Source organism: Calidris pugnax, unplaced genomic scaffold (assembly GCF_001431845.1).
Source record: "Calidris pugnax isolate Ruff unplaced genomic scaffold, ASM143184v1 scaffold91, whole genome shotgun sequence".
In the NCBI taxonomy this organism is placed as follows: domain Eukaryota; kingdom Metazoa; phylum Chordata; class Aves; order Charadriiformes; family Scolopacidae; genus Calidris; species Calidris pugnax.
Window position 1 is genome coordinate 753,512 of NW_015090898.1, and position 26,332 is coordinate 779,843.

The 26,332-nt window shown below is 48.2% G+C and overlaps 1 protein-coding gene across 6 annotated transcripts in view; it reads left to right on the forward strand.

Moving 5' to 3' along the window:
- Nucleotides 1-6,319: 6,319 nt before the first annotated feature.
- SYT6 (synaptotagmin 6) overlaps nucleotides 6,320-26,332 on the forward strand; it is a 37,974-nt gene continuing 17,961 nt past the window's right edge. For 2 of the 6 annotated variants that reach the window (XM_014948573.1, XM_014948574.1), the window contains exon 1: nucleotides 13,214-13,403. Coding sequence is in view for 2 of the 6 variants with exons in the window: in XM_014948572.1 (XP_014804058.1) it covers nucleotides 6,618-6,771 (154 nt within the window). In the remaining 4 variants the exon portion in view is untranslated. Of the gene's footprint in view, nucleotides 6,772-13,213; nucleotides 13,404-14,463; nucleotides 14,543-26,332 lie in introns of those variants that run through there. The other 4 variants (XM_014948572.1, XM_014948571.1, XM_014948576.1 and 1 more) reach the window with 4 other exon arrangements.

A 26,332-nucleotide genomic window follows, 5' to 3' on the forward strand; every position in this document is an offset into this window, starting at 1 on the left:
TGGCAGCAGAGCTCTCAACCTCGTCTGGCTGATACAATCTCATCTGATGTCTTGCAGCCATCTGATGCTACCAGAGCAGAAATGGCTCTTTAGAGCTTCCAGCCCTGCCAAATCATGCCGCGACTGGTTCACCTTGAGGATATGCAAAATTCCAGGTCAATAAAATGTATTTCAGAAGTCTCATCACCAGAAAACAGTTTTTGATGACAGTCCTGTCTCTAGAAAGCTGCTTGCCTGGATCCACTCAGCTGCAGGGAATGTCTCCAGTATCCGTGTCTGGCGGCAGAGCCTCTCGGAATCGGTGCTTTTTGGGTCACCGACCCGTGTTTCCCCGCTGTGGAGCCCGTGAGGAGCTGCAGACCCTCAGGACCCTGTCACACCCAGTGGCCGGTGGCCTGTGCTGTGCGGGGCCATCACCGGCCGTGCTGAGGCACTGAGAAAATGGTCTGTCTTTAAACTTCCCATGGCGGAGCCTGCTGGCAGTGCAGTCCGGGGACTGCCACTCCAGGCTGCAAATTCAGGATTATTTTCCCTTCCCTCTTCCTTGTGGTGCCAGGATGTTCTAGGAGAGGAGTGTCTGGAGCTGAGTGATGGCTCCCAGGGGGGTTCACCCGGGGCATGAGCGGCCATGGAGAGACCTGGGACACACAAGTGTGGAACCAGCGGTTCCTTTGTTTCTCCCATTACTTTGTGCAATAAATGGGGCCTTGGTGAGTTCTGTTGCTAAGTAGTATGAGGGACCAGGGGCTGGAGACCTGTGTGCTGGTGAACATTTCTGCTGGAGGTGAACAGAGGAGCAATCATAGAATTGTCCAGGCTGGAAGGGACCTCCAAAGGTCATCTAGTCCGACCTCCCCGCAGTCAGCAGGGACACCCCCAACTAGACCAGGTTGCCCAGGGCCTCGTCGAGCCTCTCCTTGAATATCTCCAGGGAAGGGGCCTCAACCACCTCCCTGGGCAACCTGTTCCAGTGCTCCACCACCCTCACAGTGAAGAACCCTCTCCTCATCTCCAATCTAAATCTGCTCCCCTCCAGCTTGAAGCCATTGCCCCTTGTCCTGTCACTACAAGGCCTTTGTAAACAGGCTCTCCCCAGCCTTCCTGTAGCCCCCTTCAGGTACTGGAAGGCTGCTATTATATATCTGTGCTTTTTGTGCAAAAAGAAAGTGTAAGTCCTCAGCTCAGCCCAACTGCCCTCTCCTCCATGGGAGGTGCCTCCTGTCCTGCTGCACCAGGACCAGCTGGTGAGAAGAGCCCTGCTGCCAGCAGCTCTGCCCCATGCATGGGACAGCACTAATTTTGTACTGCCACTGAACTTGTTTAGGTAATTTTTTCCTGAAATTAGTTTGAGCTCACTTCTTGCTGCTAGGATTGGATTTAAACTAATTCTTAAGGCTCTATCTCCATTATGATGAGCAGGGTCATCTCGCCTCTGTCCACAGGGACTCAGTGAGGATGTTGGTGTTTCTGCTGCTTCCATCTCAGAAAATCTGGGTATCAAAGCAGTGCATGAAGGTGCACAGCAATTCTTCTTACATTTACACACAGATGGCACATTGACGTTGCCAAAGGATCCAGACCAGTGTAGTTTTTTTTCCTGGCAAGAAGCTCTGAATAATTTTTGAGCTTTTTCCAATTATCATATTAACTGGGAGAGCAAATAATATCATACTATTAGTTAGAACTGGCATAAATAAATGCTGCTCCCTCTGCAGACTTGATTATTATTTAAAAAAAAGAAAATCGGCTTCAAATGTATCCTAATCCAAATTAAATGAATAGCATATTCTATCTCTGCTGGACAAATACATTTGTGATTTAGGTTAGCTATCAGGGAGAAATTCTTTGCTGTGAGGGTGGTGAGACCCTGGCCCAGGTTGTCCAGAGAAGCTGTGGCTGCCCCATCCCTGGAGGGGCTTGGAACAACCTGGTCTGGTGGGAGGTGTTGGAACTGGATGATCTTTAAGGTGCTTCCAACCCAACCCATTCTAGGATTCTATGATCCTTTCTCAATCTGCTCTCTGTCAGAATATTATGACTTTTACTGCTTTCAGTCCTGGTTTTGAGCAGTAAGTGCAGCCTCTCACCGATGCAGACTATACCCAGTATTTTCATTCATTTTGTGGTTTTGTCTGAAGTGGTTATTTCAAAGGTAACTCAAGAACTGCGCTGTTGCATATAACAGGTTTCTCTGTGTAATCCAAGTCTGTTGAGCCATTTCCCCATAACATTTATTCAAGCCTTCTGAACTAGATACAGATGCACCTTCTCTATTTAACTGAGAGCTCTGCCTCTCTAAATGTAACATCAGGCCACTGGATGAGGAGAGGATAAATGCTACCGTGGTGGGGGGGAGGCATGGCGTGCTCTCCTAAATGCCATGTAAACGCAGCTGCAGGGGACAGCTTCCCAGCCAGGAGAAGTCTGAAATGCCAGGGTGGATGTGGGTGAGACAAAGCAGCTGAACCTCTTTGGAGATCATCAGCTGCGCCCAGGTCCCTGGGGGCACGGGGGCCACTTCCCGCTGCTGCTGGTTCTGGAGACATGACTTTTTGGGGCAATTTGGGAGTGCAGACCCCATCCAAGTCAGGCTGCAGCATGGCTGGGGAGGAGGCACCAGCAGCACCGGCTGGAGCGTGGTGGAAGATGCTGTGCCTGGAAGAGGGGTCTGGGTGCTCCAGAGCTTTTCCCAAACAGCTCTGGGTGGCAAAGTGGGAGCTGCCCAGTGGGAGGTGAGAGGCAAAATGTTCCATCTCAGTAGCCATATGTACATGTAGTCAGGAGAAGTAGTTGCCAGAGTCTTTCCTTGGGAAAAGCGGCGTTTTGAGTTTCCAGAGGTGGCAGCTGCTGCCTGGCTGTTTCTATATCAGACAATAAACAGTGCAGATGACATAAGCTCAAAGTTACGAGGTGCAAAAAAAAAGTCTGGTTTTGTGTTCTGAAGAAATATTTGTTAAGAGTGTGGGAGCTGATGGCAGGGTCTCCTGTTTCTGTTACCCAGCAAGCCTGTAATCCTCTGATATGTAAATGAAGGTAAATAACTGACCCAAGGTGACTTTAGATTTAAAAGTAAAAAGCTCTTTTCCACCTTTGAAATAAAATTAGCTTTCTCCCAAATAATTGGATTTTATTATTGATCTCTGTGTTACAAGCTCTCAATTGGACATTAACCTTTTTCTAAGGGTTTGGGTTCGTTTTATCTGTTGAAATCTTTTTAAGGTAAATTCAAATTTCAAATGCAACACTTGTATTCCAGGAATTCCTCTCTCGGTGCTGGTTTTGGTGGCTCAGGCAAAAAACTGTTGCCATTTTGGGGAGGTGTGGTGACGTTATCATTAGCCAAGGGCTTGCTTGCATCCCCTTAGGTCTCTCTGTGCTTTGGCTTTGGGAGTCTGGGCCACAGGTGCCCTGGAGGATGGGGTGAAATTTTTGGGGTGGGGTGGGGTGGGTGGTGTCACAGTGACAAATGTGAATTTGATTACTATTTGGGGATGCTTCAGCACTCTTTGCTAGAAACCATGTGATCCTAGTTTGGGGTGGTCTGGTGCTGTGTATTCATGTCCCCCACTTTTTATTAAAGTGCAGATGGTTTCTAGGGTGTATGGTGTTTGATGGGGCTGCAGAAGCTGTACCAAGCCTGGATTTGCAGTGCTTTAAAATTTAGCATGGCTTACATCAGAACAGTCTTCTCCAGCACTGAGAAATCAACTGCTGATATTCGTTTCTGGCCCCACAGTGGCCTCCTGGGCACTGCCTGTATTTGAGTTTTCCCGGGGGGAGGGAATGTTGTCCTGAAAGGTGGGGGTTGTTTTGCTAATTTGTCTCTAATTACTTCTGCATAGGCTAATATGGTTCCATTAATTGCACTTTCAAGCAGTGGGCAGCAAAACAGTGATGGAGAGTGATCAGATTTCGGGACCCACTCACCCTGAGGAAGACTCTCCCAGGAATGAAGCAGCACCAGCACAAGGTGATTGTCATTTAACTGATGTAGTCTCTCGTTTTGATTTCTTTGTGTGCTGAGGGATGTGTTATTACTCTGCCCAGGTGAGCAGCATGCTCATTGCAGTAAACCCGTTAAGCTCTGTCACAGTTGCCAGGTAAACATCACCCCTGATCCCCCAGACCCCATGGAGGTCACAGACCCCCAAGCTGTGGCTCTTCTGACCTGCTCTTGGGATGCAGGTCCCTGCACTGCATCTGAGGGTGGGCTCGGCTCAGTGTGTGGCTCCTTCTTCTTCTGTATCCTCACTCATAGGGGGAAGAAACGTTCTGTAGGACCTTCTGCAGTGGCACTAAGTTTCTCTGCCTACAGGAGCGCACAAATTTAAGTTCTCCTCTGGAGCAGGAGGCAGAAGTGAACCAAATGTTCAGCTCTAGAAAAGGTCCTGGGCTGAACTCCAGCTGAAGCAAAACCATCATTAACTCCTTCATACTTCTGCACACCTAAGAGGCTGTAGCAGGGTAGGACCTAACCCCTGGTAGATGTTGTATGGAACCACTCAGGGAAGGAAAGACTCTTCTGTAAGGGCCGTACAGTCTAAGGAAAAATACTGTACCATGAGTGAGGAAAGACAAAGGCTGGGGACATCAGTGACCAGAGTGATTGGTTCCAAAGACAGGTTTTGGGCACAATTTGAGTTCCAAGTTTCTTAAAAAAATAAATAGGTGAGTGGGTTTAGTGAGTTTGTCATATAAAGCTAATGCAAACTATACCTGAGCTTGAGCTCTTGGCAAATTACTGTTTTAGCTTCCAGCCTTTCAAAATCTGGAATCTCTACTCAGTAAACACAGACCTTGGGAAGCCCTGGTGCTGCCAGCGAGCAGCTGGTGATGCTGGTGTTTGCTGGCACATGGTGAGCACTTCCAGAGATGCCTCCTAATCCACAGGTGTGTCTCAAACTCTTTGCAGCAAAAGATTATACAGCGCTGACCGGGAGGTGGTAGTGTCCAATTAAAAGTGTCTCTTTGTGACCAGTTGTAGGATATTGCTGTCTTAATAAAAGATTTCACTCGTGTTGTCATGGCAACGGAAGTTTTTGGAAGTAGCAGTGCTCAGTAGATAAATTACTCTTGCCAGCCAGAGGTTGTCCTGCCGGGATCAGACACTTTGGCTCAGCCAGCAGCAGTGAGGTGTCCAAAACATGGGTCTGGGGGAGGCAGGAAGGACTGGTGTGACCAAAAGGTGTGACTTGCACCTCGGTGGCCACACAAGCCCTTTGTGTTGGGAGCGAGTCACTAACCCAACAGCTGGAGAATTTACAGTAGCTTTTGTCCATCCATCGAGGGGGTGGGTGCTGGAGGCTGCCTGCACCCTGGCAGAGTTGTGGGGAGGTGGAAGGACACCTCAGTTCTGCTGACCCATGGGAGAGGTGGGGGGCAGTACCAGCCACCTGATGCCCAGCCCCATCACCCCCAGGATGGTCCAAGAGAGCAGAAGTGGGCAGGGACCAAGCGGGAGGAGGCAGCACAAGGCACCTGGGGTAGATCCTGGGGTTCCTGGCTGGGAATGGAGGTACGGAGTTTCGGGGAGGTTTGCTGGCTGGGCTGGAGGGTTGTTAGAGGACCTGCTCCAGGGGAGCCTCAGGTGCTTGTGTAGCTCCTGGGGCTCACCTGGTGTGGTAGCTCAAAGTGCTTCAGCAAGTAATTAACAGGCAAAATAAACACAGTGGCATGAATCTAAACATACTCTGTTGCGATGTGGGGCTGAGGGACCTGTGTAGCTTCAGCCCTGTCTCTCCAGTATGCTCATTATATTTGCACTAGCTTCTCTGCTCTAGAAGCTGCAAGAAATCATTCTGCTGTACATAATTTTAATTGCCTGTTATACAATTGCTTTTTTTTCCCCATGACTGTCAAATATATTCTCTATTCAAAAGTGTAGCTCTGTAATGTGGCATGACCTGTCTGCTAAATTACAATAGGAATAAAAAAATACTGCAGAAAAAGCCCTAATCTAATTATAAAACACAATGGCATTCTCAATCTCTATTGCCATCTGCAGCCTGTTGTGTTAGGACCAGTACAAACAAATCAATAAAACCTGCTGCTTTTCTTATGTTGCCTTTGGCAGCTCTAAGTAGTTTGTGCAGTGTTCACAGGGGTACTTCTGTTTTCCTAGTCTGATGATGTGCTGTCCTCAGCCAGAAAATTTCAGCATTCACTTCTCTTGCAGCATTGCTCTGGAGCTGGGATTTAATAATTCTGCACCTGGAGAACAGAGAAGGGGGCAGCAATGAAAGGGTTAAAAAGAATTATCTGGGCTGCAGCTTTAAAAACGTCTATTGAGGGAACGAAACTGAATTTGGTAGGAGGTTCTTGTCTGGAACACGCCTTGGCAGTAAACAGATATCTGATCTCAGAGGCAATAAGGCATCAGGAGCACTGGCAGGACCGAGATGGGCTGTGGTGGAGCCTGACCTGAGCATCCCTGGATGTGGAGTGGGGATTGTGGAGCTGGGGCACTGCCTGGCACAGGGCGTCCCTTACGGTGCTGCCATGCCAGAGGGTGGAACTGGTGTAAATCTCTTTTTGTGAGTAAGAATAAACAGACCCTCTTTTCCTAGTTTGACTTCCTTAGACAGCGGAGGGGGAAAGCGGAGGATGCGGTGTGGGAGATGAGTGGTACCAAGGATGACAGCCGCTGTCAGAAGGCAGTCCGCATTGTCACCGAGCTGTGCCGGAAGAAAAGCCTGCCTAGCTTGGACCTGGACATTTGCAGGGAATTCCTCCTGCTGCCTTCCGACCAGAGCCTGATTATCTCCGAGCCAGGTACAGTACCCTGGTCCCTCCTGCTGGAGAGGTGCTGGTGGCTGCCAACACCCAGGACTCTCAGACGGGGAGGGAGATGTTTGCACGCCCTGTGTTAGACTCAGAGTCAGTCTCGGTGGTTATTTTCCTTTACACGTGTCCCACTGTGAAGTTCTGGATGCAAGCGCTGCCTCACCTGTTGATGTGAAACAAGGGGCTGGTGGGCTGTTACTGGGATATTCTGGCAAGGAGGCGGTTAATGAGATAAAGTTCCTTATTTTTTTACAAACATAGACTCCTGTCCTGCGTAAAACAAAAAGTGGTAGAAAGACTATTTAAGTAACTGAAATGCCAGGAGCTGATTGCTGTTGTCTCAGTTTGAGAAAAGGAAGGACTTGCATGCATTTTTTTGTTCACCAGAAAGGGATCTTTATATACTTTTGTGTATTTGTTTTACTTTCTCTAAGAACTGCCTGAAGTTGTTCCCTGTCAGCTTGTAGCGCTAGGGAGACACACTGCGTGTCAGTGATGAATTGGGAGCAAGCATAAGCTCTGAGAGCGGAGGGGCATTGCTGTATTGCAAAGCAGTTAATTTTCTGTGCACTTCTGCTCGTGGCAGCTCATTCCAGAGGGTCGTCTTCTGCAGTAACTTCAGAAGACACTGGCAGAGGGAATTTACATCCCAGGCTCCCACACTGAGGAACAAAAACCGAAATCCCATGCTTTTTAGCGTTATTGATAACAAGCTGTGAGTTGTTTGTGTATTGGAACACTTGTGCAGAGTGCTTCTTTTAACATCTCTCTAGATAATGATCTACCAGCCCAGCCTGACTCCAGAGCATAAGTTTTCAGAAACTTTTCCTCTCTCCTGTGGATGCCTGTGCAGAGCCTGGGTGCAGCACAGCATCCTTCAGTCCCTCTCCAAGCTCTGTGATATCCTGCTCTGGTCCCTCCTGTCCCTCTGCCAGCCCCTCGCGACGGGACGCAACGGTGCTCGGGGCACACAGGCAGCTCCCTGGTCTCGCTGGGCTTCTGCCATCTCTCTGCTGGCAGTGGTGCTTCCACTGCTGCTTTATCACTACGTCCCACCTTCACTTCACATCCCACTCTGCTTGTAACTTAATTGTCATCTTAAAATGCCTTTGCTTTAACCTGCCTGTTCTGGAGGCCTCTCACCACTTTTGGTGCTGCCCTTATGCATTGCATCCAGTGCAGCTCTTTCCTCTATTGCAAATATCTTACTGCATTGCTTCATAATTTTTTACCTTGGTACCAAAAGGAATGTTTTCCTGACTCCACGCAGCAGAAATACCTGTACTGGTCTTGTTCTGTCCGCCCTGGTACGACAGCTAGTTGCCTGCATTTCTTTGTGCAGCCTGCTCAGGACCTTATTTTCAGGTTGTGATCACCTGTAATCAGGTTGTGATACCTTTTTAACATCTCAAATGTTTGCTGGTCTCTGGTTTAAGTGTCAGCCTCCACCCGGTGCCCTGGGCTGGGTGCACTGGGTGCATTAACAGCTATTACTGTTGTCTCTGCTCTGCATGACTGGGCCCATTTTTGTGTCTAGACGGCACCGAGGACACCGTTTGGGCCCAACTAATATTTCTCAAAGGCCTGGATGTAAAGCTGCTCCAGCAAGAGAAAATAACTCTGCATTGTGTTAACTAATGTAGCAGTTGTGGTGGTAAGGTACCCATTAGTGTCTGGATCTAATTATCTGCATTTGTGCTTTGTCCATTTTACATTGCAGTCTTATGATAAGCAAATTTGCTGTTCTGTGTTCAGACCCACTGAGTCCTTCCCCACAAAAGGTGGGGTTGACACGGCTGTGAGACAGGGTATGGGCAGGAGAGCCAGAGCCAGCGCTGGGCAGCTGGATCCAGAGTTTGCTGGAGTAAAATTGGCCCAATTTGTCATCATCATGTGAAGTCGACAGCTTCTCTGTCAGTTTGTTACCTCCTGGATAAATCTATTAGCTAATGGGTAAATCAGCCTGGCTTGCCAAGTCTCTGGGTGAAGTTCATGCCGTTTGGGAGCAGCAGACAAGAGCACTCTAACGCTGCCAGAGCGGGCAGCCAGGGCTGCTGCTGCACAGCTCTGCCTGCGTTGGACCCTGAGAGGTGGTTTGGTTTCTTCTCATGTTTCATGGATGGATGGAGGGCAATATCTTCTGGGGATGCTGTGGAGCTGCAAAGAAATTAGCCAGGTATCACTATCCTCCTTGAACTGCATCTGACAGTGGAAAAAACCTGAATATAAAAATATTACTGAGCAGTTTATGTAAGAATATGTAAGAATATGGTTTTATGCAGTGACTAATTTTTTAAAGCTGAGTGTGGAGAGTGCTATAAAGTAGCTGTCTCTAAAGTAGATGCTGCTCTACCCTCTGTACCCGGGGTTGTGTAACAGCCGGTTCTCCCACCTAAAGCCAAGAAGAGAAATAGGGCTGCAGCGTTTCCCCCGAGTGCCACACGCCGTACACCCGACAAGGGAGCATTGCAGGCTGCTGCTGGCTACTCATCCAGCAGCTAAGTATGTCAGAAAAATCAGGTATTTGGGCAAGGAAGGTTTTAGTATGGCTGCGTCAGTGGCTGTGAGGTTGAGCTTCGCCTGCAGTTTGGCCCGTGGCGGTGCCAGGAATAGAACTGATCTCTTGGCTGTGGGCCCTGAGATCGAGCAAGATGCAGCATCCTTTTGTTGTGCCTGTCTGAAATCCTCCCCCATAGCTCCCTCCATCTGATAGCTCTCTTGGCTGCCAGTTCCTTGGCTGTTGTGCAGTGATGCTGCGAGTGTGAGCGGTGCACGGGCTGTACACAGTGGGGACGCCTGTGACACGGGGACAACATTTACCGCTGTGGTTGATGTGCCTTAAATAAACGGATCAATTCCCTGCCCTGAGGTGCAGCGAGTGCCCTGGGATGTAGCTCTTTGAGAAAATTTGTGGACAAGCCCTGCTGAAGTGCAAAGCACTTGGCTGAGGATGTGGGGGAGCCCACGTTAACTAATGTAGCAGTTGTGGTGGTAAGGTACCCATTAGTGTCTGGATCTAATTATCTGCATTTGTGCTTTGTCCATTTTACATTGCAGTCTTATGATAAGCAAATTTGCTGTCGGGTACCTGGAGTCCTGTGTTCAGACCCACTGAGTCCTTCCCCACAAAAGGTGGGGTTGACACGGCTGTGAGACAGGGTATGGGCAGGAGATGTGGGGTTGTCACAGAGGAGCAGTGGCACGGCTGTGAGACAGGGTATGGGCAGGAGAGCCAGAGCCAGCGCTGGGCAGCTGGATCCAGAGTTTGCTGGAGTAAAATTGGCCCAATTTGTCATCATCATGTGAAGTCGACAGCTTCTCTGTCAGTTTGTTACCTCCTGGATAAATCTATTAGCTAATGGGTAAATCAGCCTGGCTTGCCAAGTCTCTGGGTGAAGTTCATGCCGTTTGGGAGCAGCAGACAAGAGCACTCTAACGCTGCCAGAGCGGGCAGCCAGGGCTGCTGCTGCACAGCTCTGCCTGCGTTGGACCCTGAGAGGTGGTTTGGTTTCTTCTCATGTTTCATGGATGGATGGAGGGCAATATCTTCTGGGGATGCTGTGGAGCTGCAAAGAAATTAGCCAGGTATCACTATCCTCCTTGAACTGCATCTGACAGTGGAAAAAACCTGAATATAAAAATATTACTGAGCAGTTTATGTAAGAATATGTAAGAATATGGTTTTATGCAGTGACTAATTTTTTAAAGCTGAGTGTGGAGAGTGCTATAAAGTAGCTGTCTCTAAAGTAGATGCTGCTCTACCCTCTGTACCCGGGGTTGTGTAACAGCCAGTTCTCCCACCTAAAGCCAAGAAGAGAAATAGGGCTGCAGCGTTTCCCCCGAGTGCCACACGCCGTACACCCGACAAGGGAGCATTGCAGGCTGCTGCTGGCTACTCATCCAGCAGCTAAGTATGTCAGAAAAATCAGGTATTTGGGCAAGGAAGGTTTTAGTATGGCTGCGTCAGTGGCTGTGAGGTTGAGCTTCGCCTGCAGTTTGGCCCGTGGCGGTGCCAGGAATAGAACTGATCTCTTGGCTGTGGGCCCTGAGATCGAGCAAGATGCAGCATCCTTTTGTTGTGCCTGTCTGAAATCCTCCCCCATAGCTCCCTCCATCTGATAGCTCTCTTGGCTGCCAGTTCCTTGGCTGTTGTGCAGTGATGCTGCGAGTGTGAGCGGTGCACGGGCACGGGCTGTCCACAGTGGGGACGCCTGTGACACGGGGACAACATTTACCGCTGCGGTTGATGTGCCTTAAATAAACGGATCAATTCCCTGCCCTGAGGTGCAGCGAGTGCCCTGGGATGTAGCTCTTTGAGAAAATTTGTGGACAAGCCCTGCTGAAGTGCAAAGCACTTGGCTGAGGATGTGGGGGAGCCCACGCTGATGGATTCCCAAGGGAGTGCTGCCCTGGGCACATTGAGCCACCCCGTGTCACCCTGTCCCTCTGCCCATGGGAGTGCAGCTGCTTGTTGGAGAGCAGTATGCTCCCGGAATAAAGCTCTGGGAAACAAGGTGCCAGCTCCAGCTCCCCAGGGCAGCTACGAGCCCCTGCAGTGGGGCCAGCTCTCCCCTAGCAGTTCCTGCCCAGGGCAGGTCCCAGGGGTAAAGCCTGTGGTCTTTCCTGTGGGCAGCTGGGCTCCAGCCCCCACATCCCTGGGGATGAACATGGCGTGGTGCCCTGCACAGCCCTCCCCACCATGGAGTGTGTGTTCTGCTCCTCTGCAGGGCCAGGTTGTTGCTGGGTTTGCACTGGATTGCGTTGCCAACTGGCTCCCAACACTGGAGCCCCATCCCTGCAGGCACTGGTGCTGGGGACAGGGGCTGCCAGCAGCACGGGGAGGGGGTGCCAGCAGGAGATGGGAGTTTGGCTCCACAGAGGGGATTAAAAACAAAATGATGGTTCTGAAAGGATCGTGCAAAGCTGGTGGCGTGTGGTTGTGATGCTCAACGACTGTGCGTGGATACGGAAGAGAATTCACTCCAGGACCAGAGCATGTCCAGGAGCAAACCCCTGAGTCTGATTTCTAGCACCAGCACTACTGTGTTAAGGCTTTCTTTAAATAATATGTTGGGTTTTTTTGCTTCGGTGTATCCATTTGTAAGAAGCTTTGCTGCCCTGTAGAATAAGCGCAGGGAACAATGGATGACGTGCAGAGGTTTTTCAGTTTTTACCCAGAAAGTCCCTCAGGGCTGTGGATTGTGTGCACAGCAGACTCTGTTGGTCTCAGCACAGCGCGTGTGCCCTCCTCAAACCCCTCCATATTCACTGATTCACCCCAGAAAAATGCTCATAGTGCAGGGTGTGAAACCTGGAGAGGAAGGAAAGTACAGCTGGGGAAAATGCAAAACCAGAGAAGATGCTGTAGTGATTTCTGTTTCCTAGCACACTTTGTCAGCTGTCCTTCTGCGCTCTAATCCCACAATAATTCAGAGCACATTTAGTGTTTTGCCCTCTGTGTGAACTGTTCTTTTTAAACTTCATGATGCAGACAGTACATCTCGTACAGCGCTGAACACCCTCCTGGCACTGTGCAAATACTATTAAAATGTTAAACCCACAAGTACCATAAGTGTTCTTGCTGCAGGCAGAAAAAGGGGTGAATTTCTGTGCAATAGGGTTTTTTTCATTGCAGGAATGTTGATGTGCAAAGATCACTTTTATATGGAGAAATTGCTCCTGGAGTATTCTTCTTGGAAAAAAATTACCCCTTGATAGGATAGTTTGACTAATGGGGAAACTGATGACATGCCCATTGACGACAGGGGATGCCTACAGCCACTGTCTATGAAATACAGGCAAGTCTAGGATTTACTTACCAGCTGTAATAACGCACTTTCTGAATCACCATTAAAGAGTATTTTAAGTCAATACAACAGTAAACATGTTTAAAGCCACCCAGGCAAAGCTAATCCTAATCACTGAAGCTTGTGTTTCTGGAGGCCAGGCGTGTCAGGGGCAGCACCTTGGGGCAAAGCTCTTTCTTATCACAAAGAAATGTACTTGCAAAATGGATCTTGCCTCCCTCTGCCAGCGTCTGGTCCACCACCAGGAAAGAGGCTTCATGCAGCAGATTTGCTCTTTAGCTCAAGTAAAACAGGCTTGTTCTCTGATCCTGAAGGTGTCAGGTTCAAACCTTGCTGTCAGAGAAAGGTTTGCAACATTATATTAAAATAAGGTTAAAACCAGCAGCATAAATCTAGGAAAAATGAAATATATAGCTCATCTATGAACATGTGTCTCTGTATGAAGTGTGTGGATCTGCCTCTGGCTATGCACGGTGATGGTCCTGGTAAATAAAATGCACCTTTGGAGCTGTGGGGAGCGTGTGTGTTTCGGGGCTCTGTAAGTACCTTCTGCACAGAAGCAGGTTTGCATCTGCCTAATTGCTGTTGGTTGATTCATTCCTGAAGCAGTACAGGGAGGCTGAGCGTGTTTGTGGGTTTTCTTGCGGACCTGGGAGCCTATTCCAGTGCAGCTGCAGTAGCCTCATGCATAGTCAGGGACCAGCATCTAAAACTCCATAGAAACAGGCAGCCAGATTGCTGCTGGTGTTAATTGAGCTGCGAGCTGGCTGAGGACAGTGACCAGGGACCGAGCTGAGAGCAGATACCTCTTTGGTAAGTCCACATTTCTGAAGTTGCTTTGTTAATTTTTTGCCTTTTTCCGTAGTACGGAGGCTCTTTTCCTTAACAAACATTTTGCTTCAGCAGTTTCTGTCTTTGCTGTTGAAACATTTTTCCTCTGCTTTCAGTATTCTCCCTACGTCTCACTGAACCCAGGCATGTGCTTTTAGCTAGTTCAAATCAGGGCATAGCCTGCCTCTGATCTTCCCCGCTGTTTTGCGGGGAGTCTTGGAGAAGCTGGTATTTCTCTGTTTGCAGGTGTTTGTTGTTTGACATCTCTGCTTTGCTGAAGGGGTACCAGCGCGATGTGCACAGCCTGCTGCACAGAGCATGTATTCACTAAGTCATACAGTCTCATGTGTGCATTCATTGTTCACAGATAGAAGCAGAACCCTAACTGGATCTCATGTCTGATACAGTTTTTTTCATTTAACTGTAGTTTCAGCTGTCCTTGTTTTTCTTATCTTTTCTTACCTTCTTACTGCTCACGATTCTAAGTATAATGGCATATTCTTCCTTAGGACCCCAGGTTTCCATCTCGTGCTTATTAAGCAGCCTTTTTCTAGCTTTAATAATTGTTGTATCTTTTTTCAGAGATGATAATATATATTTTCCCTTCCTATCTGTATATTGTAAAACCAGGAAGCTTGTCTGTAACAGCCCTTACTGTTTCAATCCAGTGGACTCACTAACAGCCACTTATGCTGGCAGTTGTTTGGGAGAGATGTGATTTGTCTCTCTGCCACGCATTGTCTTTAATTATACTTGTACGTTGCAAAATGGCATCCTAGAGGGACAGAGAAGGGATATTTTGAGCGACTGTATATTAACTGTACATTTTCCATGTCTGTGGAAAAAAAAGAAAGTTGTCCTGCAGGGTGTCTTGTACACAGTGAAACTGCAGTCACTAATTAAGGCCGCCTTTATATTTAGCCCAGTTTGTTATGCTGTAGCAGGTTAGTGTTTGACAACATCACAGGAAATTGCACAGCGAAGACTAAAAGGCAGGATGCCAGAAGCTCAGTTCATACGAGCCCTTTCAAAACCATCATTAAGACACACAATCCTAGAGCGTTTGGTTCCACGGAATAATAATCTCCCAGAAATTCGAGCGCAGCAGTGTCTCTGGGAATGTAAGTATGACTCTGATTTTCTATGCGTGTTTGTAACTGCTGCAAAGAAACGCCCGTGCTCTTGTGAGAGCCCGGTGTGAGGTGCGTACGGGAGCACCTCCTCCATCGCCTGCCTTCCCAACGCAGCACTTCATCTCCTGGACGTCTGCGAGCCTTTGCTCAGAGTTGTCTGAGCGCAGCCTCTGCATCTGGTCTCTGCCCAAAATGTTCATGGTTAAAGGGATCTGAGCAGCGCGGCACGGAGTGATGCAAATCGTTGGGAAAGGGAAAACGGAATCTCAGGATCCATGTAATAAACCTGTAGGATCAGGCAGCCCGGGCTGCAGGTGTGAGTGCTGCATGGTACGTCTGAGGGGTTAAAGATCTCTGTCTTTGTTACAAGCTGATGGAAGCGGCAGCAGCAGCTGATGGCAGGAGCAGAGCCCTTCAGGGGGGAAGTTCCCTGCTTGTTCAGTGGAGCCCGAACAAACAAATGCTCTTTTTATCACCGCTGCATCCCCGGGTGGGCAGCGCGGGGTCTGGGTACCCAGCAGCCAGTCCCTCACAGGTGGGTGGCTGGGGGACCCTGCCTGGCTGCTCGGCTGCACCCAGAGCCTGTTCTGCCCTGCAGACCCAACCATCCTCTGAGTGCCAGCTGTTATCAGCAGGATGAGCTGAGAGACAGAGAGGGCATGGGCTTTCGTGGTCATACGAGGTTTAGATGGCTTTAATTGGCAGCCTGACTTGAGGGCATGGTCTGTGTGTCACCCAGTCTTTGCAGCGTCAGGAGCCAAGGGAGTTGGGGATGAATTCTGTTCTCTTGGTTTGGGTTTGCTGTGGGCAGGTCCGCGCAATGGAGCTCTTCCATTGTGCTTTCATGGAAGAGCCAAGGAGACCCATGTGCTGGAGGGGCTCCGTGTCCCAGGGGGGACCCTCAGCCCAAGGAAAGCCTCTGGAAAGCTTTCTGGGCTCCCTTGACCCATGCATGGGGCTTCTGCCCTCCTCTGGCTGAGAGCTCTGCTTTTCGGGTCCTCAGGCTGTGTCCTCTCACCTGACCCCAGGGGCTGGAGATGCCTGGGCAGCCGTGGGATGAGGATCAGGGCTCCAGAGGGTTCACCCTCCTGGGCCACAGGATGGGGCAGGAAGGGACCCTGATTCTGTTCCTTTATCCTGAGGACTCTTCAGGGCTGGCTGCTTTTAGGGGTTTTTTGAACAATAGAGAGCCCCCGAGGGAAGCATTTCCCCAGAACTGAATCTCACTGAATGTGAGGTGCAGAGAGACGGCGGCTCTGGCGCAGGGAGCCTGGACACTGCGGCGCTGCTGACCCTGGTCTCTTCGAGGTCTCACGACAGTCTTTGGCTTTGACCACGAATTTGAAGGGAAATTTTAAGGTGCAGGGTCTTTGGTCACTTAAGGGAGGCAGAGTGTCAGTGAGAAGCTCTTGTTTCCATTGCATCTTGAAATGCAATTGCGTTTCTGCGTCCCAGAAGTGTCCGTATGACGGTGTTTTTCTCTCTGCCCAGCTCTGCTCAGCTCCAGCAGGTCTGGAGAGAGACTCCCCCGATATCGAGCAGCCTCAGCAAGGCCTCCCCAGCCCATCTTCTGTAATCACTCAGGTCCTGTGTGTGGGGCCACATCACGGGAGGGAGACGACGCTCGGTGTCACTCGTTTCACCTCAGCCCAGGGCACCGCGTGTGTTCGGTGCCGCCGAGTCGTTTAGATGTTGCTGGAGCATATTGTGATAAAATGTCATGGGATTAGCACATAGATATGTACTATAATTATATGCAGCGTGGCTTATAATAGTTCATTAGATTGTCATCAGTTAGGCATAAAGCAGTGACAACTGTTACTATCTCATTTATAACACTCCAGAGAACAGCTGATTAAGACACAAAGCGACCTAAATCACTGGGGAATGTTTCCTTTGGTTTGGAACAATTTTTTTTATTTTCTTTTTTTTGTCACTTTTGATAACAGAAATACTGCATTGTTGACAGCTCAAATTTCCCACTCTGCTTGCACATGCAAACAAAAGTTTGAAAAACAAATGTGCCTCTGATGTAGCTTGGAGGGACGGTCCGAATCGTCAGGTCAGTAACCACCAAATATCAACATATTTGAAGAAGAAGCTGTTGATCTGGTCCAGCTGCTCTGCCTGGGCACGGCCACTCTAATCCGTGTTACTCCTTTTCTCTGGGTATTGACAGGGGCCTCGCAGCGCTGAGTTTGAAGCCTGTAGTTGCTTGTGGGCAAAGCGACGGTGGGAGAAGGGAGTTTCCAGGTCCCAGCTGGGAAACTCAGTGCAAGAACAAGTTGGGGACCCCTCTATAACATCTGTCCCAGATCTTACCCTGACTTGTAACATCCTTTCCAAAGGCCCCGCTGCCAGGGTGATAGGTTGCACATTAACCCCGTCTCCAGTACCGACCTTGGTGTTTTAATACGTTTTGGCAGCATCCTCCCATCCAGACAGATTTGAGATTTCTTTTCTGTTTCTAATCCGTTTCAGCCATGATCTGATCTGGGTTTTTAAAGACGTGTGGTTTATGTGGGCTCCGGCTGAGCTGCCCATTGCCTCTGATCTGAAGGAAGGTGACTGAGGGAAAGGGACGGGCTGCCTTTTTCCAAGCTCGAAAGCCTGATTTTCTTTCCTCTGTAGAAGATGGATCCAAAAAGTCCTGTGGCTGGAAAGAACTTTTTTCTTTGTCCTGGCTCCTTTAGCATGTAAACCAGGACAAGGATGTAGGCACAGGAGTGTCTGACCTGGTGGTCCCTAAGGAAATGCAGCCTCCACCCTATGTGTTCCATGCGTGGCTGATTGCGGGCTAATTAGGACTTTTTCAGCCTGCTTGCCATTGAGGTTGCCACAGTCTAAATGAACAAAGAACTGAGTATATCTTACCATGGCAATTCCAGAATTCCTGTGGCCATCGCTCTGCCACTCGTGTTTGGCATTACTGTTGGGCAGAGATTTCACTGAGCTCTTGTTAAGGCTGCAGGGTGTTCCATAGTGGTGTTTTGCTGTCTGGATCCTGGTACGGTGGAAGTTTCTCCTGTATTTAATAGCTGTTAAATCTTTCTTCGTTCTGTTTCAGTGAGTAAAGCACAAGCTCCAGGCTACCGAGGTCTCCTCTTACATGCCATTGTTTGGTGTATTGCACTTTTTCATCTGTATGTGTTTATTTGTTTCTTTTTATTATTATGTATACATACATGTGTGTAAAGTGCTTCATTGTTGACTCTGCACTTGAAAATCACTTTTGGTGTTTCCCTCTGAATTAGTTTGTTTAGATTTTCTTCTGCTTTTTTAAACTCAGCCTGGGGGAGCGGTGCACCTCCCTCTCCTGTATCCAACTGCATTTACCCTCTGTTCCCTGGGTGATAGAAGCACCGAACTGTAGAGTCAAAAACTCCAGGTAGTAAAGGGTACGATAGCCTCTGTTTTACCCACCTTTTCCCATCTCTGTCAGGCCATCAGGTGTGAGGGTCCCTCCCAAGGGACCCAGCATGGGGCGCAGCAAAGACAGGGACAACAGGCGCGTTGTCCTCCCCAGGAGCTGCTTGCAGCCTCCCCCCTGCGCCGGCTTCCTCCCGGCTGGGATGGAGCAGGAGCTTCACCTGTAGCTGGGATATGTGAGCAAAAATGAAAAAACTCTCTCTTCCTCTTGCAGGAAACTGCTGTGCGTGTCCCAGGACCCTGCGCCGTCCCCGTCACTGCACACCCCAGCTGCTCCGTGCGGCTGCGGCGGGAGTTGCTGGGGTAGTAATTTATTCCGTGTGCTAATTTATTGTTTAAATGTTTTCTCCTTCATTATAATTTGAACTGGAGTTTATGAAATTTGGGAATTGGCAAGTGGTGTCACTAACAAGCTGATAACTGGTTTCCAGGACAACAAATTACACAACTGTTAAAGGAACAAAACTTTGTATTAAGTTGTCCATGTCTCATGTTCTAGTTATTCTCCTGACTGTGGAACCACATCCCCTAAAGAATTACAGTAAATGTGGAAAAAAATCCCTGGCATTACCCAATGAAGGCAGTTTTGTCTGGACTGGAGTTACGAGTTTGTGCTTGGACCATAGACCACGGTTGCTTGGAAGCCTGGATCCCTGTAAGGTCTTCTTATGAAGCAGGTTGTCTTCATACTTAACGTGCAATAATGAGATGGTTTCAATTTTATAATCTTATATAATTACTCTCAAAATAGCTTCTGATTCATCCTTGCCTTTGAAGCGTATAGTTTGCATTCCAATAAGCTCTTGCAGGGCAGGAACCCTGTGGTAGCAGCAAATTAATTTTTTAGAAGTTTTTTCCTATCTAACTGAAACTTTGGTGGAGCCAGTTGAGCATTTCCATCTCTGTCTTCCTATCATCCGTTACGTAGCTGGGCGTGCACAGGAGACAAGGGGCTCTGTTGGGGTTCCTGTGGAGCCCATGCTGGTGGGAGGAAAGCTGGTGGGAGCTGATAGTGTGAGACTCGGTGTCCAAGGGCTGAGGAACCACGTGAACAGGATAAATCTCCTTCTAGCTTTGTGTGGGAGGAGGGTTGAGTTTGCAGAGCTTCCAGGGGGACTTTTCAGAGGTTCTGCAAATGTTTCCTTTCAGAACATCTGCAGTGTTCGTCTCATGAGGTTTTCCATCCCTCTGATTGTTTGAGGGGAGTTTGCCACGGAGCTACATGTGATGAACCCAGTGTGAAAGTGCTCTTTATGCAAAACCATCTGTGAAAACTCTTCCTGCTTTCATGTTGTTTTCAATTCCCTTTCACTATGCTGTCTCAGTGGAATTACTTGTGGTTGACAAAGAGTAACAGAACAAGGTTTGGGGACGTTCTGCAGCAAAGAGCAGCTGGAACCACCTTCACCTGGAGAAACTCTGCAAAGTGTTGCTGGGTGGGGGAGCAGGGATGCTGCGGGGTCTCTCAGGGTCAGCACGGGGTGGCTGAGGGGAGCATCAGTGGCTCTTTCATTATCCACAGAGAAAACCACCCTGGTTTGTTTCTCTCTGGATCGGTTGTGGAACTAGCTATTTCACAGATTCTGTGATTCCGTGATTCTAGGTTGGAAGGGACCTCAAAGGTCATCTTGTCCAACGGTCAACCTAACTGACAAAAATAGACACCCGCACATCAAACAAAAAGCAACACCATCACTAAACCATACCTCCCAGCACTACATCAACCCCTCTTTTGAACACCTCCAGGGATGGTGCCTCAACCACCTCCCTGGGCAGCCCAGTCCAATGGCTGAGAACCCTTTCAGTGAAAAAATTTTTCCTAATATCCATCCTGAACCTCCCCTGGCGCAACTTGAGGCCATTTCCTCTTGCCCTGTCGCCTGGGACTTGGGAGAAGAGACCGACCCCCATCTCTCTACACCCTCCTTTCAGGGAGTTGTAGAGAGCAATAAGGTCTCCCCTCAGTCTCCTCTTCTCCAGGCTGAATAACCCCAGCTCCCTCAGCCTCTCCTCATAAGACTTTCTGTGACTTCATTTTCCTCTCCTACATGCTCCAAGGATGTGGCACTGTCCTCGGTGGGTCGATGCTCCCTGTCCCCCTACAAGGACACCAGAGAAGGGCCCAGGCTGTCGTTGGGCTGGGTGTTGGTAGGGGCAGGTAGAGCCATACGTGCAGGTGATGCTGCGGACGCTGCTGCGGTCCCTCCCTGAGCAGGGGCAGCCTGGAGGGTCTGGGAACACGGGCCCGTAACCCGTGGAGCTGCAGGTGATGGATGTCCCCAGCGCTCTCTGGGTTTGCTGCTGACTTTTGCTGTGACAAGGGGGCTGCTCTGAGGCCCTCATTGCCACCCACAGCATGAGATAACGTCTGAGGGACGGCGCAAGCTCTGCGCAAGCCATAATTGTTTTCTGACCCGGTCCTTTAACATCTGCTGAGAACTTGATGAAATATTTTTCCCCTCACTAACAACCCACACCTCTGTGATCCTCTTTGAGCAGCAGCCCCTCTGCAGCGCTTCACAACACATCCCGCTCCCGTGCGCTCGGGCTGCTTGTGAAAAGCAAATTGAGCGCAGCGAGACTTTGAAGTGACAGCTGCTAATGACTTGTCTAGCTCGAGAATATTTCAGGACATGTTCCTACAGCTCATAGCTGCCTAGAGAACACAGCCAGTAAATCAAGAAGAGGAGTGTTGCTGAAGTTGCAGATGACAACCAAACGGCAGCGAGTAGACCTGAAGATGTGTGAGTGAAGACATCAGCAGAGCGCTGGTGTGATGGGTGCCGTCCCAGCAAACGGAGGCAATTAGTGAGCAATTTGCAGTGCTTCCCACTGCAGACCCCAGTGCCCTCTTTGCCGTGGCTCTGTTAAACAGAGCTGCTTTCTGGTCAAGGAACTGAAGCTGCGTTGGGTGATAGGGATGATCAGATCTCCTCGTTTGCTCTGTCACCCTTCCCACAGCACGCCTGGGCAGGGGGTGAGGAGCTGGCTGAGAACCACACGCTGCTGCACTGCAGCTCGTCTCCCTTCAGATGCAGCATTTCAGGATTTACAAGACAGCCAGTTTCCTGTTCAGAATTCCTGTTGCAGTGCTGTGCGTGCCGCCACTGCGCTCCCCGGAGCCTTGCAGGGTTTGTTCTGAGCTCTGCTCCCCTCCTCTGCTGCGGTTTGTGTTTTGGGTTTGGCTGTGGTGCTGCGGCGTTGGTTTAATCTTCTGTTTCTGTTCCATCCAGTCCCTGCTCCTTCCCCTGTAAAGCTTGAAAGCTGAACAGCATTGCTAAATAAACATGTCTGTAGCCAGGATTTAATGGAAACCTCTGCCACGGCTGTTGTCCTGTGCTTCCCTCCGCCCCAGGCAGCTGAGATTCACCAAGGTTTCTCATGCCCAATTTCCAGCCCTCAGCTAATCAGACTTACATTGCTGATGCTTCTCAATTGAGAGAAAATTAGATCAGCAGTTGGTGGGTGCCTCACGTGATCTTTTGTAGCCCCAGAGCTGCTTGTCTTCTCCTCCAGCAATAACTCTCGTAGTAATCCATCATTTGAATGTGTGATCTCTACAAAGCCCTACAGAAATAGAACAATATATTCTCACAAGCACTGTTGCAATAGAAAAAATATAGCAAAAATCGACAGAGAAGCCTGGAGATATCTCCTGAGGTGGTCTGAGCAGTGGTCAATATATTACACTGGAAAACCAGTAGCACAGCCAGTGCAAGGGAGGATCAGGTACATCACCATCACCCCCTTCCTCTGGGATCTGCTGTCTCCTGTAAGAGAGTTACTTTCCAGTTCTTACCAGTAAGACCCTCTCTCAGGGAAGATGTCTGTTTGCTCCTGGCAGGATCAGGTCAGAGGCTGTGCCTGGGTCTGGGTCTCAGCCCACAGCATTCTCAGCCCACCCCTCCTTGAACTTCCACTCATGTTATTCAAACTTTATTTGAATCCAACAGGTAGCTGGAATGACTAATAGATACTGGAGTGCTGAGACAGACATCTAATGTATTTTGTTTTCTCTATGGGGAGTGGGTAGAAGGAAAGATAAATTGCATCTTTGAGATATTAAATATAACTCTTCACATTAAACTCAGAGTTACCCATTAATATCTTTAATGATAGTGCAAGCTACTTCCCAGCAATAAAAGTCAATGTTGCCATAATTAGACTAGTATTGTCTTGCAGCTAATAGACTGTTGTAATCATGGCTTTGTCATATTATTAATCATTTTCTGTTTGGGCTTTGCTAATTATCCCCTTTGGTAACTCAGTTTGGGTATTATGAAGTCATGAGGGGCATAAAGCTGAAACATAGTTCCACTATATTCTCTTAATTAGTTCCCATCCAAGATGAAATAGGATGTACAGCTGGACCGATGAGCTGCTTTCCAAGTGCACGGGTACTGGGCCAAGGGAGGGGCTGGACTAACCAAGGCATTATCCCCTTTTCCTAAATTTGCTTCTAGCTTTACATTTTTAAGTTGCTCCTCAGTCCCTGTGTCCTACCCTGGGCCATCTCATCTTCTATCACAGCTCCCATCACCCAGCAGCTTCCCACCGCCCTCCTCCCCATTTCCTTTGGAGATACATGACTGCTCCTGCTACAAGAAAACAAAAACACAGTGTTGTTTTTGTTCCAAGTCGATTCTAAGCTGTTTGTGTTGTCTCTGAAGGCTTTGATTCATTATTTTCTGTTATTCCAGGCTGCAGGAGTGGGAGACCAGTGTCTCCATTGACTCAGTTTTGACGTTTAATGGTACCTCCTACTGCATAAATGGTGATAAATGATCATTTATCATTAGCCTCTCAGGTACGGTTTGCTTTCTGCCGTTCACCAAAGGATGCAGAGCAAAGACCATAATCCATGTGGGCCTCCCCATGGATGTGCTTGTGTCTGCCCTGGCAGCAAATGGCTTTCTGGCTTAGAAACTTCTGTTTCTTTCCATCAGCTGCTCTGGTGGGGAATCTGTGGCACAACTCACCAAAAGCTCGTTCCTGGCTGAGAGGAGCCTTTCCCTCGTTCTCCCGGTGTGGAAATGCTTTCGGTGAAGGTCTCTGCATTGCAGCAAAGAACCAGGGCTGCTGGTGGTGGCTGTTGATGGTCACTTCTGGGGCATTGCTGTGAGATGCCATACTGCTTTGTGTCTGTAGGGACTGGGACAAAGTGTCAGTTCTTCAGGAGTTTGGGTGCACACAGAAACACTGAGGGTCACAAATTCACAATTTCTCTTTTTGCTTTACATACCATGCTAAACCTCTATCTCAAAAAGACCTCCATAAGTGAAGCAGACCATCCCTGGAGGAGCTGTCTCTGTCCCATTGAGTGAATAACAGCTCGGTGTCCTATCCTAAGCTTATCAACTCATGCAGGTAAATGCTCGTCCATGTCCATGTCTTTCCTGCTGCTTGTTCTCCCCTCCCTCCTCGTTAGTCATGCGAGAGCTTCGTTATTGCTGCTCTGTAGCCAAAAGCTGTTTCCAGCTGAGAGTTCCTCTGGGAAGGGGCTCGTGCTCCCTGGGGTGAGACTGGAAAATAGCCATGTTAATTTGTATTTGCCACCTCCTCCTTTTAAGTTTTATCTTCTCAATTACAAGTTGTAATAAAATCCATTTTCCAACATGGCAATTTCTGCCGTGTCTCTCAAGGTGCTTGGCCAGGGTAACCACTGAGGTGGATGAGAACAGGGTGAGGAATGGCTGGAGCCGTTCTGCACTTGTATGGCCCCACTCACCTGATATTTTTTTTAGAGTAGAATAGAATAGAAACGTAGTTCTTGTTGGATTTTTCTTCAGATGGGACATTTTCAGAGCGATGATGTGTCTCTGTCCCTTATTGAGGATGGGGACTCCAGCACCTGGGCTGGGTAAAGCAGAGGCTGAACCATCCCCGAAGCCTTTCCCTAGTGCTGGACACAGACCCTCTGCCCCGGGCTGAGCTGTGCTTCTGCTCTGTTCTGACTTTGGAGCAGTTTTTGGGGAGCAGGCCTTACCTCCATCCATGCCAGGAATACCCAAGTAACCCTGCCCTGGGGCATTTTCTGTGAGATAAGGAATCCTGGCTTTGGAGCAGTTTTTGGGGAGCAGACCTTTCCTCCATCCATGCCAGGAATACCCAAGTTTCCTCTGGCCCTGGGGCATTTTCTGTGAGATAAGGAATTATTTTGTTTTACATTAAAGCATAACATTTTGAATACCCGGTATTCTTTTAAAAGTAACTGGTATTTTGAAATTCATAAGAGAAAGCTCATTAAATCAATTAAGGTCAACTCTGTCCAACTGATATTTAAGTTTAATAAGTCACAAAAAAATCTTGGGGAATTCAATGTCATCTTGAGAGGAACCAATCTTCTTCCCAGGCAGATGCTTAAAAAATGTCTGTAAAATCCTGATCCCTTCTACTTGCGTTTTATGTGAGCTGTCAGAGGAAAGAGTAGGAGGTCATGCATAAAAGTATCTGTGAATCCTGTCAAATGCATTATGAATGCCAGCTCAGCAAGAAGTGACATGAACTAACATCTTTCTCAAGCTGGCAACAGGTTTTCAGAAGGGATAACTGATTATTTCTGATGTTTTCCGTTAATGAGGCTGGTGTGCTAGCAGAGTCATACATGCTATATAAATTTTTGTAATGGGCACAAGTATCTTAACAGAAACTTTTATGTCACATCCCGGCTCCCAGCAGTGATAGATTCTGCACTGCAACTATTTTCCTTGTAACAGCAGAGACATATTTGCAAAAAGTCCAGGTTCTTAAATTTTCTTATGAAACTGACACTGAGTTCCCTGGGCACAATTCCAAGACTTAAAGTATAGGAAAGTGGTACCTCTGTGCCCTCTGCTTTGGTGAGAATTCATTTAGCCAAATCTCTAAGGAGGCTCCACTTCTGACTTGTACAATCCTATTTATTATTGAATAAGACAGGACCTATTTATTCACCCCAGTAGTGATCTGTATTTCCACCTTGGAGCTACAGCAGAAAATAAATGGTGCAGTCTGACCTTACAGAAGGCTGGCAACGGAGAGGAAAAGTTGCAAAAACTTCTGGATGGCATTTATTCTTCCCATCTGCACCTGCTGGCAACTTCCAGCCCTTCCTTTCAAGTTGAAGGACCTGTGGGCAGTCAGGAAGCTTTGCCCCAAGCTCTTAGTGAATTTGCTAAGCTAAGTAATTTTATGGAAAAACAGTGCATTTCCTCTGGGATATCAGGAACAACAGATGGTTTCCCAGGTGTTCAGGAGAATTGCCTTGTTCCCGTGTAGATGTCACATTTTGCGTCTGATGCTTCCTTGAGATTTCACTTACAAGAACTGATGCGAAAATCCTAAATATATATAGTAGCTGTTGTATCCCCAGACAGCACGTTAGCAAAGTTTGATGATGTAAATGAGTTCGTGAATACTTTGCTGTTATGGTTCACTGATGGTGGCTGGGGTTTTTTTGAATTATTTTTTAAAAATAATTTTTAAATTCAGCTATTTTGTCAAGGCAAAAATTTAGTCTTTCTTCGTATTTCACAGATTTTCTCAGTCTTATACACTAAATGTCTTATTAGAGCTGTACAAAACTGAACTATATGACCAAAGGAAAGAGTCAACTGTACAAGAGGCTTGTTTGCTCACTAAGAGCCATTTCAGCTGTGGCTCCGTGGGCGACTCAGAGATACACACGCCTCAGGTAGAGAATTAAGTTCCTGCTCCCTTTCATGTCAACACAAAACGTTTCTGCTCCGAGCGCCTACATAAACAGAGACGAGGGGAGGTGATGGTTATTCTGTACAGACTGCTGGAGCGTTTGATGGTTTTTTGCCTGTCTTTCTGTCCTGACTTGCACTTAGGTAATTAAAGGAGCACAGCTTTACCAGTCACTACAAATAACACAGCCAGCAATCAAGGAGTTGTCCTTGAACTCGTAGCGATCGGTGACAGAACCGCCCGCGGTCCCGACACGGCAGACTTTGCTCCGGTGCAAAACCTGGCTTCATCTTCAGGGTCTGGTTGGAATTTTGGTTTGGGTTGGTTTGGTTTGGAATCTGGGAATTAATACTAAACTAAAAATAGCCAATGTCTTCTCTTTTTGAAGTGCTGTGAATCATGTCACAGCCCGGATCATATGTATATGTCTACGTATACCTTCCTATTTTCCTCATTCTTCAGCCATAGGTCTGGAAGCTCTTTCCGCTGCAGAAAAAGATTGAAATGCTGAAATACATAAAGTATGAGGTAAAAGTGACTCAGAGAGTCAAGGAACATAGGCAGCTTTTGTGCTGCTCAGAATAAGGAAGAATGTGTAATACTTTCTGTACAGCTTCTTTCTCTGTTTAGTTTCGCTGCAACAGCATCTTGTGATTTATT